The sequence below is a fragment of the Neodiprion lecontei genome, chromosome 3 (assembly GCF_021901455.1).
Source record: "Neodiprion lecontei isolate iyNeoLeco1 chromosome 3, iyNeoLeco1.1, whole genome shotgun sequence".
In the NCBI taxonomy this organism is placed as follows: Eukaryota; Metazoa; Arthropoda; class Insecta; order Hymenoptera; family Diprionidae; genus Neodiprion; species Neodiprion lecontei.
Window position 1 is genome coordinate 17,729,472 of NC_060262.1, and position 15,451 is coordinate 17,744,922.

At 36.7% G+C, this 15,451-nt stretch overlaps 1 protein-coding gene across 1 annotated transcript in view; it reads right to left on the minus strand.

Annotated features, from left to right (window-relative positions):
- Positions 1-2,782: 2,782 nt before the first annotated feature.
- LOC107223746 (SCY1-like protein 2) overlaps positions 2,783-15,451 on the minus strand; it is a 43,483-nt gene continuing 30,814 nt past the window's right edge. The window contains exons 4-18 of the mRNA XM_046733514.1: positions 14,543-14,755; positions 11,187-11,307; positions 10,842-10,937; positions 9,719-9,864; positions 8,498-8,628; positions 8,280-8,394; positions 8,054-8,199; positions 7,791-7,944; positions 7,440-7,689; positions 6,735-6,903; positions 6,438-6,619; positions 6,038-6,094; positions 5,570-5,817; positions 4,505-4,651; positions 2,783-3,962 (exon numbers count right to left, since the gene is read on the minus strand). Of these exons, the coding sequence (XP_046589470.1) occupies positions 3,936-3,962; positions 4,505-4,651; positions 5,570-5,817; positions 6,038-6,094; positions 6,438-6,619; positions 6,735-6,903; positions 7,440-7,689; positions 7,791-7,944; positions 8,054-8,199; positions 8,280-8,394; positions 8,498-8,628; positions 9,719-9,864; positions 10,842-10,937; positions 11,187-11,307; positions 14,543-14,755 (2,202 nt within the window). The 3' untranslated portion in view covers positions 2,783-3,935. The remainder of the gene's footprint in view (positions 3,963-4,504; positions 4,652-5,569; positions 5,818-6,037; positions 6,095-6,437; positions 6,620-6,734; positions 6,904-7,439; positions 7,690-7,790; positions 7,945-8,053; positions 8,200-8,279; positions 8,395-8,497; positions 8,629-9,718; positions 9,865-10,841; positions 10,938-11,186; positions 11,308-14,542; positions 14,756-15,451) is intronic.

Sequence of the window (15,451 nt, forward strand, 5' to 3'; positions counted from 1 at the left end):
CAGATAATAATACGAAGGAAAAGAAAAAAGTTTTCTTTTGCAGATCAATGCAATTAATTGATATACTGAACAGAGGATAGAAACTGTTTCAGAATTTTATTTAAGTTGACTATAAATTTTTTCAAATATACTGTAATAATATACTATATGATACACTACAATTTAACCGCTCTCTTAACGTAATCCTGTTATCAAAGGTTGCCAATACTGGTTGAAACTGAATAGACATGCAAATACGGATAGTGCAAAGGCTTTGGAATGGCGGAGAAAAGGAAAATATCGATGTGTCAGGTTAGCGTGCGGCCAATATTATCCGGTAATGCGCTCTTCAGGAGTATATGGTCCAAGGTTTCACTACTGAACTATAATACAACTGGAACGCTTCCCTAGTAGCGTTGCCTTCAGTTGCTAAAATTTGAGAAGACTCTGTGGACGTCTTTCCACAAAGTCGATACAGAATCTTCCCTGACAGCAATTTTTTCCACCTGACAACAGACTTATGCAAGATTTGCAATAATTCAGATTCTAATGTCAGACCCGCAGTTTAATGAGGTAGAAGACACATTGTGTCTGCAGTTGCAGTCTGTAGGCAGACTTAAGGCCGAAGCACAAAAAATTATAGAGGCCATAGTCAGAATGAAGAAGCCACATGACTCGACTGGACTTTCAGAATTGCACATGATCTAAGGCTTCTGGGCTTACAACCTCTATAGTTTTATATGCTCCAGCCCTTACTCCAGAATGTTGCTAGAGTTACTGCATGGAATGACAAACATAACCTCGATTTGGTACTTGACGCGAAAAATTTGAGAGCTTATGTCCGCTTTCGCATAAGTAGGCCACCATGCCTTACAGACAAAAATATTGCCACTGTACGATTTCACTGACCAATAGAGTTCAATTCTCTTGCGCATGCTAGTCGGTCATTAAGCCTGTCAACCACAATGGGTGCTTTCCATTTACTGACTCAAATCGACTTGTGTCGCTATTTCTGGTGTAACCGGCCAATCTGGACAAAGGAATACACCGGAAATAGCAACACGAGTCAACTTGAGTTAGTAAATGGAAAACACCCAATATGTTGCGTTGTGAATTTGAGATCATAGAGACTACGCAAGGAGACCGAACTCCATGTAAACCAATATCTGTATAAAGTTAGATGTCATCAGCGTTCCGTATGCACCGAAGACAGTAGAGGGGGTATAAGGCGGTTGTTTGAATTGAAGACTTTCTACCAATCTCATTGGAAAATCATCGATCGATCGATACATGGTATCCCTGCAACCAATGACACTGCGGTGCAACAGGAACCCTCGCGACGTCACTGGTACAAAAAATACATCTAACGTGTACAATCATCGACGTAGAGAATGGACTGCGAAAGCAGACCAAAAATGTGCCCGCCGAATGGAAAGAGACAGACAGCAGTACGGGCCTATTTGTGTCCTTGTTTGAGCCATGTCAATGGGATATTCAGCGGTCTTAGAAAGAGACAGCGATTGGCACTGACAATAAGTCTCTAGTTTCCATGGGCACTAATAATGCTGTATCTCGCTTGCACAGCGGTGGACATATTCCGTGCATTGCTTAGGTAGGGAACACGCGGTCCATTTTCCATGTCGATGTGTACGATTAGTGTGACAAGTTTAGTTAATTCTCCCACTTGAGTTCTGTCTCATTGTGTAGTCTCCATGATTTGAGACGTTCAAAATATGACTTTCAGCAATAACCTCGAAATGCCTGCTCGTATTGACAGTCCGCATTAAGGTCCAACCTGACAGAGTTAGTTAGCCTGTTAACGCATGGGAAAACTTGACGCTCGCATGCTCGGACATTCAGTTACCTGCGACTGCCACAGTATTATATATCGATATATGTACGCATAACATATACCTATACATGTAGTGCAATATACGTATTTCTGCCGTTATGCCATTGAACTACATTTATGGTCTGATTTAGTTAGTCATTGAGTTGAATCCCTTCGTATTGTCTATGCTTGTTACATTGAAAAAACGCTGCTCAGGTATACGGTATTCTACCTACATCGTTCGCGGTAAAATTCGGAGAAAATAAAAAACGCAATTGTCGGAAATCGGATTGTGCAATATACATATGTGCGTCACTTTGTATCATGGATTCGTGTAAAAAAATATTACTCGAACAGATTGCGAATGGTTTGGAAGGCCGTAGAGAAATAGCTGGCATTAAAAATTTCAGTCCCACTGAATTCAATTTTGCCTATCGAGGAATTACTTTTAAAAAATTTATAGATATACTATTAAAGTGTATAGGCTATTGTTAACGTAGCTATTTTAAATATACTTTCAGCGAGCTTCGACCAAATTATGTATAAAATATATTGGTTCTAAAAATTTTTAAATGATAGTCAGTATGCCTATTGTACAATCTATATAGTATTTATAATATGTGCCATTATATGTAAATATATAATTGTAACATAAAAGCTTCCGCACCCTTATTATAAAAGGAAAAATCGTATTTCCAATCTATGTATCCTGCAAGTGATATTTAAACAAAATTATTATTCGATTCTGATTTTCGTTCGAGTATACTTTCATATTAGAGCCGTAATACAAAATCTGTATTTTAACCCGTCGTATTCGTGCAAATTTATAGTTGTATAAAAGCTACCTTAAGAATTAATGATTGTTGATGCAGTAATCATAATATCATAGAATATAGCAATTGACAATACATGTATACATATTCATAGATTTTTTTCATCACTGCTAAATGCGGTTTGCGAGAAAAAACTTTGCGCGTATAATATACGATATACAATATAAGAGTTCGACTAACAAGTCGAAGTTTTTGACTAGACATTTATTTTTATCTTATTCCTCACTATTAAAGCTTGAGTAATTAGGACATAATAGGCTGTGTAATAGGCCAAAGACATATTTGTGTTACACACATAACACAAATATATAATACGTGTAGGGTTCTCACGCAGAGTTGAATATAAGAATAAGAGACAGTCACATTAATTTATACTGAAATTGACACATTTTACTGGCAGGCTTTGGAGGGGTAAATGTAACTTTCCTGTCAGAGGTTTCCCTGATATTTCATACTTCATGCCACTATTAATACTCACGTAATTTCTATATCTGATATTGAATATTAATTTGTATATCAGATACAAGTTACTGCAGCCAAACAGATCAGTAATTGTCAGATACGATTTCCAGTAGATGAGCTAACGAAATAAGTTCGACTGTTTATTCTTTCTTTTCCCTATTTGAAAGACGCAGTTCTTTTAGAATTTAGATTTTTCATCTTATCAATTTATTATTTTATATACCATAATATGCTTATAATAAATACCTTTGCGATTCTGATCTGGATATGCATCGTCGTTAGGATAAGGCTACTAGAAATATACCCGCCAAGAAAATAACACTGTACTTCTTTTATGTAACATCCATGATTGGAAAATTCCGCGTTTTAATGTGCGAAGCCCGATATTTGTTAGACAATTAAATACACGTCACAATTAAATGCAACGATAATTTCGGTAATTATGCGTTAGTTACGTGTCAAAATCAATAGAACTATCGCTAGTAAGCGTACATAATATTTATCGGTAAATATAGAAATATGCAGGTAGCAGCCTTATCCTAGATGTAAAAGTGATGGCAAGCACTGTTGACAAAAATCTTAACATTAAATTGAAGTAATTATATTTCTATTCGCTCCCGATTCTTCGCTTGATAAAAAATGATGAAATAATTATACAAAACTAACTCCCGGGTATTTATCATCCGTCTCCAGGAATCTTATATTGCTATTGCTTTATGCTATCCATTCATTTCATGCTTCAGATGTTACTCACATTTTGTTGTTTTGGACTTGAATTCATACGAAATATCCATACGAATGTAACAAATAGCTTGTTGGCACGTACGTCTTTATGAACGTCCAGAGAATAGTTGATACTGAAACAAACAAAAAGTTAACATTGAAACACATAATGCCGTGTTAGATTTCTGAGAAGAAATTATAAGCAGTTGACCATTTCGAAAAAAAGTAGTACCACAAATCTTACCGTACAACGCTCTTTAAACTGACTGTCCGATCTAACTCCTCAAAACATAAGATATTACCTATTATATTAACTAGGGTCAATTATTTTGGATCGGCATATACTTCGGGCTGACATTGGTTATCGCTGTTCGTCACATGTGCAGTCGATCATCCACTTAAAAGTATGACGAAGGTAAATTTCAGCGGTGCAATGTTATAAAAATATCGGGAACTCTCCCATCATAATTCTCTAACTGTACAGATAACGAGACAGTGTTTCTGCAATAGTATCAAGGGTACAAGGGATATTCGTATAAGAAAGGTTGGCAAAGGAGCATAGAGATTCTTACACTGTAAACAAGGGTCAGTGGGAAGGCTGTCCCGATGGCTGGAGTGATGGAGTATGTGTTGGTGGCCCATTGAGGTTGAGGCAGATGGGGGGAAGTTGTCTTACCATGCCGGAGCCAAACTGGTGAAGCAGCCCGCTGCCTTGCTGCGAAGATGTCGACGACACGGATGGCCGCCGAGTGCCACGAATGCTGTTCATGCTTGAACTTAGCAGATATGGAACACTACTACTTGTGATCGGCATACCACCACCCTGCAGTGTTTTCAATTAATCTCTTATTTATGTCACACATCTTTTAAGAGTACCTATGGCTATACTTATTTAATTTCGTTTCATCATCAGGCATCAATTTCAAACGAGAGATTGGCCACATTTGAGGACAGTCGTAAATTGAGGGGAAAAGTTATATTAAAAGTCACCGTGGACGGCTGTGATTTTACTCGAAATCACATCAATTCACATTACTCATTCGTTTGGCATTGGTTAGAAACTCGCAGACTTCGCGGAATCACTTAAATTCATGAAGTCTTGAACTCACGTGTAAACTTGGGAACAAAGTTACTTGGAGTCACTACAGGATTCACATGAAATAAAAAGAAGTCGCTTGAAGACAATTAAAGTTATTCGAATTTGATTAATCTTTCGATTTCATGAAGTCACGGGAATTCGTGTGATGTTTCATGAAATCACATCAATTATTCTCTCATATTCATTTGATGTTGTTTTAAAAAGTTTGAATTCTACTAAAGTCGGGATTGAACTTGGAAAAAGGTTGGCTGGAATCGCTGTAGAGGCGACTGAAATTCATGTGTGACTTTGTTTGAAGTCACTGAATGTTACTTCAACATGGGTCAAGTCTTTGAACTGTATGCAATGACAATGACATAAGTTCAATTGAAATCAGGTCAATTCACATGCATTCACTTGGCGTGATTTGACATCGTCTGGGTGACTGGGTTCAATCGACGTCTTTTGATTCTATTAACATCAAGCCACTTGTATCGATGAAGGCTTTAAGTCGAGTGTACTGTCGGTCCCCGAATGGTCAACCTCTCGATTTGCAAAAAAATGACGATTGGTAACTTTACACACGGCTACATTTGGCCCCACCTTGTTCACTTATCTCCAGAACAAGATTAGTTTTTGTTCTTAATATATTTCACAAATTACCGTTGGCGGTGAAAGGTTAATATTTGACCCGCGCCGCTCTTGGGGCCCGGTGCTAGAATGGCGTCGAATTGGTAAACCTCCTCCCGGAGTACCGCCGGGTGAGCTGGCGCAAGAAGGAGCTATGCGTATTTTCGGCGTCATCAGGGTGTTGTCCGACAGCCGACGGTTCGGAAAAGCGTTTGCCACGCGCAAGAAATTTCCGTCGTTTGTAGAGGACGACGAACCGAACCACCAGCTTCCAAGCATGCCTAAAGTCAGAATCCACATTTTACACGAAGTGCAGAAAAACGGTTCATTTTTCCGCGTACTACGTGAAAGCATCAATTCGTAATAATCGATCCCCCGATGCTTCAAAAATTATAATCAAATTATTCCAGTCTTTGTATGATAAACGTTTATAAATATTATGATAGTATATGAATATGATATTATGATAGATTATGATAAATATTATGATGGTATATTTACCAGCCATGGAATTTTTTCTAGCCATATTTTCAGCTGACGCAGTCATCGACATTGAACCTAGGCATGAAGTAATAGCGTAATTAAAACCCCATTACGGAAAATGATTTAATTATTGTAAGGGCCACTTGTCGTGGTTGGAAACACTTATAATTTCTGATAAATGACAGCTTGCTGTTTTTTCTATACACTGTATGAAATCATACTGTACAGTCGATCGTTTTGACGTTAGTTTACGCGCGTCTGTCGGTACCGTCAACCAATAGAAATGAGAAGACTATAATTTTCACTTTGTTGCGACTTGAAAAAGAGAATACAACTGCAACGAGAGACACAATTGATTACAACGCACCTGATCAACTCATTGACGAACCGTAAATCGTTGAGTAACTTATAAACTTACCAATTGAGTTCTTTCTAGCCATGTCTTCGGCCGACGATGTTTTTCTCTGTTCGATACGGAGATTGGGAATGTTGAATGGAGGTGCGTGCATGTTATCAGAGCTATATTGATGACGCAATGGGCGATGTCTTTCTGGACTCGGAAGTGACAGATTGTCCAATTTCAATTTGTTTCTTTGATTTCTGTTGGGATGATGAAATATTTACACATTTACACATCGATCAAAATCGCTGTACTTCGAACAAACTATATACGCTAATATAACCATCATGCATCTTAGGTATAAGAACTTTTTACCTGTCTATGTGATTCAGCATTTCTTGTAACACTTCTAGGAGAATAGTAAATTGCTCTAAATTTAAAGCAGGATTTACTGTCTGAGGCAGCAAAGACGGCATTACGCGTGTTGCCATTAAATTTACAGAAAGTCCATATTTCTTGTCGTTCAACATCAGCCTATAAATGTCTGTAAAATCATATAAATAATAAGTCTACAATTCATATCAACAATTTTTCATACATAGTTTTGGACCTCGGTGTGCAAACAACTTTATGAAATTCAGCCTTCAAGTTGTAAACAAACTCTCTTTCAAACTCACAGTCATACCTTTTCCGTATAAAATAAATTAAATTTGCATAAACAGAAAGGCTTGAACGTATGCGAGTTAAAATTTTGAAAATCAGTTAATCATCTTTTTTTTCACAAGGATTTGAAATCGAAAATTTTAAATAAGGTAAAAACCGTCATACGGAACACCGAAATGCGTGATCGTGAGTTAGAATTATCGTCAGTATCCTCGGCAATACCGTGGGACTAATTTCGATGATAGTTCGAAATATTATTATAAAATCTTGGAATATCCTAGAAAAGAATTGATAACAAAAAATCGCATTCTAGTATTGAATTTTGTCGTAGTTTGCAGTTTCTTACGGAATTATAATTTGATCCGCGTATGGGTCAACATTATACAAACCCCTGTACCAATAATATCATGCACTTACTTACAACCCGAATAGCAATTTCGGGCTCCTGAAGTTTGACCTCCCATAACAGAGGCAGCACTTCGTCGATAATTTGCTGTTTGTCAAGCCGCTCCAATATGCACTCGATGCACGACAAAACGTTCGACATGATTCTGACGTCTCCTGAATTCTTCTCAAATACTCCCTTCAATTTCGGTAAAACCATACGTCGTATGGCCATGTCATCTAGATATTCGGTGACGTTTGATACAGCGACCAAGGCTGCAGCCTGAAAAGACAGATTGCGTTCAAAGAGGGTCGCATTACTCCGAATCCACGCATAACGAATCACGTACAATCATGCATATTTAATCAGCGAATAAAACCCACCTGGACTTGGGTCGTTGTACTTTCAAATGACGCGTACAGCATGGGCAAGACTTCTGATCGAATATCGTCACGCGGAGTCTTCTCCAATATTAGATGCAAATTTTCCAACAATATTACCGTAGCTTGTATCGATTTTGGAGTCGAGAAGACTGCTCTGCAATATTTATACACACCGGCATATACGTAATATCTTTTAAAACTCACTCTAAATCAATCGCTACATGAATGCATGAAACATACAATGATTACATCAAAATAGTTACCTGAATGTCGGTAGTATTATTGACTCGTATTCTTCAACTGTACTGTCTTGAATTATGTACAACATGGGCTGTAAGACTGCGGCAAGTACCTCTTGAGACTTTGACTCCAGTTGAAGGTATGGCCAAATATGTTGATACCATAGTTTCTGAAGTGAGGAGTACCTTTTTTCAATTAAATGCACCTTACCCAAATCGTGAATAATGGAACAACGATAGAAATACGTACTCTAGGAATATATGGAAGCACTTCCTTCAGAGTATTCTTATAGAAATGAGTCTTTTGGGTAGGGTCCTTCATATTTATCACATCGAGAAACTGAAGGGCATGGACAGATGGATCGCTGGAATGATCACGCAATTTTTTAATAACAAAATACCGAATAACAATCAAAGACCAAGTGTCTGCGATCAATTATTAGGTACTTCTCAGCCTATCCAACAAACCTGAAATATTTTATCAGCGAGAGAAGTTGCGCTGTAGGCCGTTGTCTCCTGTCTTTATGGAGAAGCCTGACAACAGCTTCTTGAAGAGGTACAGGAACTCGTGGTAGAATGTTGTTCACATGTTCTTCTAGCTGAGACAAACATTCATGATAATGTATATTTGTGCGTGTACGAACCACGGCGTGTGAAGGATGTTTAGGACGTGAGGTCGGCTCAAAAATGTGGCGAAACAAAAACATTGCAGTACAACTCTGATTTATAAAGTGAAACTGAAACTAATCAAGTTAAATACAGTTTGAAGAAAAAGTACCTATGATTCAGAATAAAAATTTAAAACACTGTATTTCAATTGCATAATAAATGTCTTGGTATTCACAGCGTCAGAGAAGTCAAAATCATAGAATTAAACAAGAAATGTGGATTTTGAGGTGAAAGGTAACAGAATAATTGTACTACACCGAAGTTGTTAACATATTGAGGTCTTTAGATATGAAACCCAACGTTCGAAAACATTTTTTATGTTACAGGAACATTTTTAGTTATGTACATGTAACAAGATTAGCTCGAGTGAGCCTTTTTAAGCCTTTGTTTTATCACGGTTTTCTTTAAACCACCTTTTTAGCCTGACTGTACATCCCATACGTCCTTAAGATGCAACGGTGATATCGCGTAGGCAAACTGTCTTGAAAGCAACTACATTATATCGTAGAACCTTTAATAACTAATAACTGAAATACAAACAATACCAATAGATACCGAAAAGGAATAGATGGCGATTAATTTCTATGAGAAAAACTGTCGCTTCGATTCGTGTAATCCATAGACCTAGCATTATTGGGAAAATCTATGAAAATTATTATACTTTGAACTTTTCTCCGAATCAAAGGCCTTCCAATTTTGTGTGGAATACGGGTGTGTTGAATCAGCTAAGTGTGCGTGTTTTAAAATGTCAAACTTTGCAGAATAGAATTAACAACACTAGGCAGTTGACGCAAATTATACGGGAAACGTCCTTATGTCAATGCATAAAAAAAAAAAAAATGAAAAATTTCGTACGATAGTAAAATGGGCAAGATCTGATTCTGCCTGAGTTGACGTCAACTACCTCTCATTGTCAAATAACTATAGTACGCTAGTACAAAAATGGAAACTGTTTCACAGAAAGTGTTTTGGTTGTATAAAATTGGAATATATGTTCGATAATGTAGTCCGAGTACTCACGCCTTCAATTTGCTTTAAATAAGCAGAGCAGCTATGATTCGATTGAATCAAGGAACGACCTTGGTTGAATACCGCGCAGATGACCATTCCCAGGCTGAACATGTCGCTCAATATGCTACATATTGAGTCCTGTTGAACTTCCGGAGCTACGCGAACAAACGAATATATTTCTTCAAACCGACAGACGAATGGAGCAAAATACATCGGGTGATTGAAAAATTGTGATTTATTATCACACACAGGATTACACCCAGAATCGCTGTTTCGATTGAATTGTACAAGTAATTTTTTAAATAATAATTATTATCACTTTTGCCATAATCAAGTAATCGGTTACACATTACAAGTTACAGATATGTCTGTGGTAACGTATTGAACGGAAATGTATAATTTAGTTTTTATGTATCTCCAACGTAACAAACGTACTTTGGATCACATTTTTATTTTATAATTGAGGTCAAATAACACGCAAATTATGCTCGTATATTTTAACAAAGTCAAAATAAAATGATTTTATTTTCTAATCAGGGCAAAATAAAATACAAAACAGATTGGTAAATAAGTGTATCTAATACAAGGTTGGTAGTTTGTGCACAGAAGTACCGCGCGTTTCCGGGATGCGCACCATGAGGTCCACTCTGAACACTCTGAGCAACTCCGTTATTCATTTGTTAGCACGTGGCTGGACGAAACTCCGAATTGCTCATTGTCAGTGAACCTGTACTCCGAATTGCCTATAATTAGGAATCGTGTGTTGCGCATCTACGAAAACTCACGGTATATATCCATGATACTTACTACATTATATACAAAAATCCAGATACGTTCGTATAACATCTCTGTTGATTTTTGTAGATAATTCTTTGGACTAATGATATTTATTATATTCAGAAATTGTAATTGATTAAAATAAAGATACTTGCAGGTTCTACTACCCATTTTTTCAGTTCATGTAATTTGTGTTTTATTTTTCCCTGAATGAGAAAGATAAATGTAACTTGTACATCGTGTCGATTTCTTTCATTTTCAGTTAATGCAATTTGTGCTTTATTGCGCTCTATTTACAAATCACGCATCTTATTCCTGATAAAAATGTGATGAATTACAAGTGCTATCCCCTTACCAATATAATCGAGATTAGGCTGAGCCATTTTAGGCAGCCTAGACGTCCAAGGATGGCATGTAACTGGCTCCAGACCATCAATTTCGTTAACACGCTCTGCAGAATAAGAATGTATGTAGTTGAAGTTTGGATCGTTCATCGGACAATTTTTTTTTTCTTTTTTTCACTTAAAATTTTTTTCTTTTATTTAGGCAAATGTAGACGAAACGTTGATTCGTCAGCAAATGAAAGTGTGGGAGGGTGGCACAATTACTAATATCATCATTCAAAATAAAACTAAAAGCGAGTGTAACTCTAAGTGACCTCAATAAACTAAGTTTTGTATTTCTTGTCTCCATGTCGTACCAATAAAATCGAGACCAGCCAATTTCCAAGTGCCTTTTTTTGTAATCAAGATACTGCTCGGACACACGTTCCTGTGTAGAACGTGACCGCTGTAATGGAGGAACGATAAAGCTTCTGTTATCTGAAATCAGACGAGTATACACATTAAATATGCAACCATCGAGCTATAAGCTGCGGGTGAAGCGACGTAACTGTCAATTGCATAATAAATCTGTAATTCTATGAGCACATTGACTCCAAAACATAGCATTCGCGAGTCTTCTCAAAGGGTGTGCCGGGTTAAGAGAGGCCAAATGCCCGTGTTTCCGGATTTTCAAATTACCTGTTCAGAAATGTTTCATAGGTTCGTAACTCAATAACCCCCTCCACCCTCTCCGGATGGTGAAAAATTACATTTCATGCATTCGATTTTTTGTCTCATTAGAATTGAAAATCGTTATATTTCAAAATCTAATCAATGTAAAACTTTTTTTTTCGTCGTTCCATTGCTTCAAGTGTACATTATGCCCACGAATTATTTCAGATTATTGTGAGTGGTGCGCCACATCGAAAATTACGATTTTTACACTTTTTTGACACTCTGTAATTATTTTCGATCATGTCTGGGGAAAAATTTTTCCGAATAGTTTTAGAATATCGATATTTGCCGATTAAATATTACTAGGCCACCCTGTATATGAAAACATTGAGTTGATGAAATGATATATTGCAGGGCTAAATAAAGTAAGTCATAATCACATTTGTTTTCATTTTTCTCGTTGATCAATAAGTCAAAGCCAGATTTTCTAAATAAAATATAATACTAGTGATAATTATGATAATGATACATGGGATTGAAAGATTCTTGTACGAAAGTCATTCGTGACTGCATATCATTACGGAATATGTTACTCCTGGTAATTAGCAGTCACTATTTTGAATGAATATGTGAAAAAAATTTGTTTCATGCTGTTTTCCATAACTCTGAAAATATTTCTTGCAACTAAACATTTACAGTGGATGTCTTCATCAGCAATGGGATAAACATTTCCCACGCCAAAGAATTTCGTCATCATTTTCGCGGATAAAATTATTTTTGATAAGTATCAGCCGTGAGATAGCCGGTATACAAGAGGAGCTACATGAGAGCAATATCTAATTGTTCGCGAACCATTTGTACAGATGCAACAGTACCCTTTAATTATGTCGATACCAGCATTATTCTTGCCGTAATGTATACATACAACACTTGTACGTTTTTGATTAATATGCCTTGATTTCATCAAAAATCTTATGATTCCAGGTTCTTCCTTCAGATAACTCAATAAAAGCGAATGATCTTCTCCAAGCAATTCTCTTAGGTGGGACATAAGCTGGAAAGGTTGATAGGATCCAGTGACGAGGACGAGATATCATCTCCACTTAGTAAATATTTAGTTATAAAGAATATTTACAGATTTACTGATAACAGCATAAAACTATTTCTTTCGCATAATTATTCAAAATAGTGACTGCTAATTACCAGGAGTAACATATTCCGTAATGATATACAGTCACGAACGAGTTTTGTACAAGAATCTTTCAATCCCGTATATTATTATTATAATTAGCACTAGTATTATATTCAATTCAGACAATCTGGCTCTGACTTGTTGATGAACGAGAAAAATAAAAATAAAAAATTATTACGACTTAAAATGTGTACGTGTAAAAATTGTCAATTACGACCAGGCGCACCACTCACAAAAATCTAAAAAATAATTCGTGGGCATAATATACACTTGAAGCAATGGAACGATGAAAAAAAAAAGTTTTACATTGATTAGGTTTCAGAATATAACGATTTTAAATTCTATTGAAATTTTTTCGGAACCTTGGGACTGGCCCCTTGAACCCAAATTAATTCACATGAAAGGTCTTTTGGTAATGCATATCCATAATTTTTTCCATAAAGATCCGTCAATCGAGTCTTGAAATAAAAAATCGAATGCATTAAATGTCATTTTTCACCCTCCGGTGAGCGCAGCGGGGGTTGTTGAATTATGAACTACTGGGCAGACGTTTTTTTGACCTAAGAAACATTTCTGAACAGTTAATTTGAAAATCCCGAAACAGGGGCATTTGGTCTCTCTTAATCAGGGATACCCTTTTCATTCCTGCCAAGTCGTCATCAATCACGTTACTATGATGGTTCCGCTTCGTTCATATGATGCTCAGATAAGAGCATGTTCAATATATTTAATACGTCTTGAACGACACTTGTTCTCACGTCTGTGGATACATTTGATTGAAATTTAATATTTACAGACGCTCGAACCTTCCGAAAATTGACTGTCGAACTTTAAAATTCTATGTTGTTCAAGGAACTAAAAAAATACTAAAATCATAGAATTTTATTTGATATCATTGTAAGAATAGTGAAAAAGTCCTCTCGATATTATTCTGAAAACCTCAGGAAATAGTGTGTGTATTGTGTTACACGTGGGGAAAGGGCGAAAAGTGAGCGATTTCCGACGAATAGGTATGAAGTTTGCAGCTTTAACCGAAGTAAAGTGACGCGTTTACACGCACGTCGGCAGTCCGCACGTGTGACACATGCTATTTTTTGTAACACCTGTGAAGGAAAGTTTGATTTGACAAGCAGACGAACGAAAATTCCGGTTCAGCAAATATTGGATAGTTGTAGTTGAACCGACTACACTCAAAGTATTCGATGTGTGGTTTTAACGAATATTCGGCTATCGGACAATAAATTTCCGAAATTCACCAACTTTCACAGCTGTCTACCCATATTCACCTTCTCAATTCTCGATTTTTTTTATGTAAACAAAAACACGTTTCGCCCACTGCAAGAGACTGCTTGAAAAGGTAATTCAGATCTTTGAATTGTCTGGAAATGCTTTGGAAAGAAAAATTCGGCGAATGTTGGCGAGTTTTGTGAATGATCAAGATTTCTCTAAAAATAAATATGGAATTGAAGGAATACAGAGAGCTGAGACAGTCGTAAAGATAAAGTCAAAGTTTCTAAAGTTTAAGCATTAAAAATGTATTGATCGAACGGCTGGCTAAATTGCTTCGCCAATTCGTTTCAACCTGAGCTGTTCCAAAATTAATATTTATCAAGACATTTCAGTTTACTCGGGGGGGGGGGGGGGGGGGGGGGGGGGGGTTTCTCGTGCTCAAATCTGGGGTTCTACGCGAATTAATTTGCGTGCAAAACGCCTGACATTGGTAGAAAGGTACCAACTTTTAGAGTATAATTAACTCGGCAGAATGTAACACCTTCATTTTAGGTTGAACATTCTAAGTTATATCCCATTGAACATGCATATAGTCAACGGTTTCATACGATTATAATTAAATTATAGATTTCCTACCTGTAATAATCCGTATTTTAGTTCTATATCAAGCATGTCATATTCTTTGGTATACATCGGACGAGCTTGTACATTTTGCTGAGTCGTAGTTGAGGATTGTGCGTTAGCGATTGCGGTTGCTTCTTGAAATGCAAGAACATTCGCGAGACTTGCCAAAACTGGTTCCGAGGCGAATGCAAGTGTCTCCGAACATTCTTCGACTGTGTGCATCACCTGATATTAACAAAATTTATTCAATTTCAATCACACGGTTTTATTGATCCCATTTTTTCGCAATTCTATGACACTATTCAGCGTATCTATTTTCATTACGTATAGATAGCTACAAGGAGTTGACAACTCGTTAATTTATGTAAACGCTACTTCCCATGATTGCTTGATTTGAAATAATTACACTAACAGCTTTCAAAGACTTGAAAGAATTCGAAAGATATGATAAGATTTCAAAGGATATCAGAGGACTTGAAATCATTGTCAAAAGATTTCAAAAAATTTCAAAAGATTTGGTAGGATTTCAGGATCGTCATCTAATGTCAAAGGTTTCACAGATTTTAGAGGTTTCTGAAATTTTCACAAGATTTCACAGGGTTTCAGCAATTTCAAGTGTTTTCAAAGATTTCAGAGATTCCGATTTCGCAAGATTACCCGTGATCCCAGAAGATTTCCTGATATTTCGAAAGATATCACGACATTTGAAGAATTTATGGAGACTGCAAATGATTTCGTGACTTGTATAGACCAAATATTAAGAGTGGTCAACTCTCAAGCACTTACTTGTTATTAATGCTAAATGAAGTACATTCTCCATAACTTTTTGCTTTCAGAATGCTGAAAGCGAAGCTCTTTTACGAATCACGAGTTCGCAGTCAAAGCGAGAATTCATTTCGCAAAAAGTTATACAAATTCCAT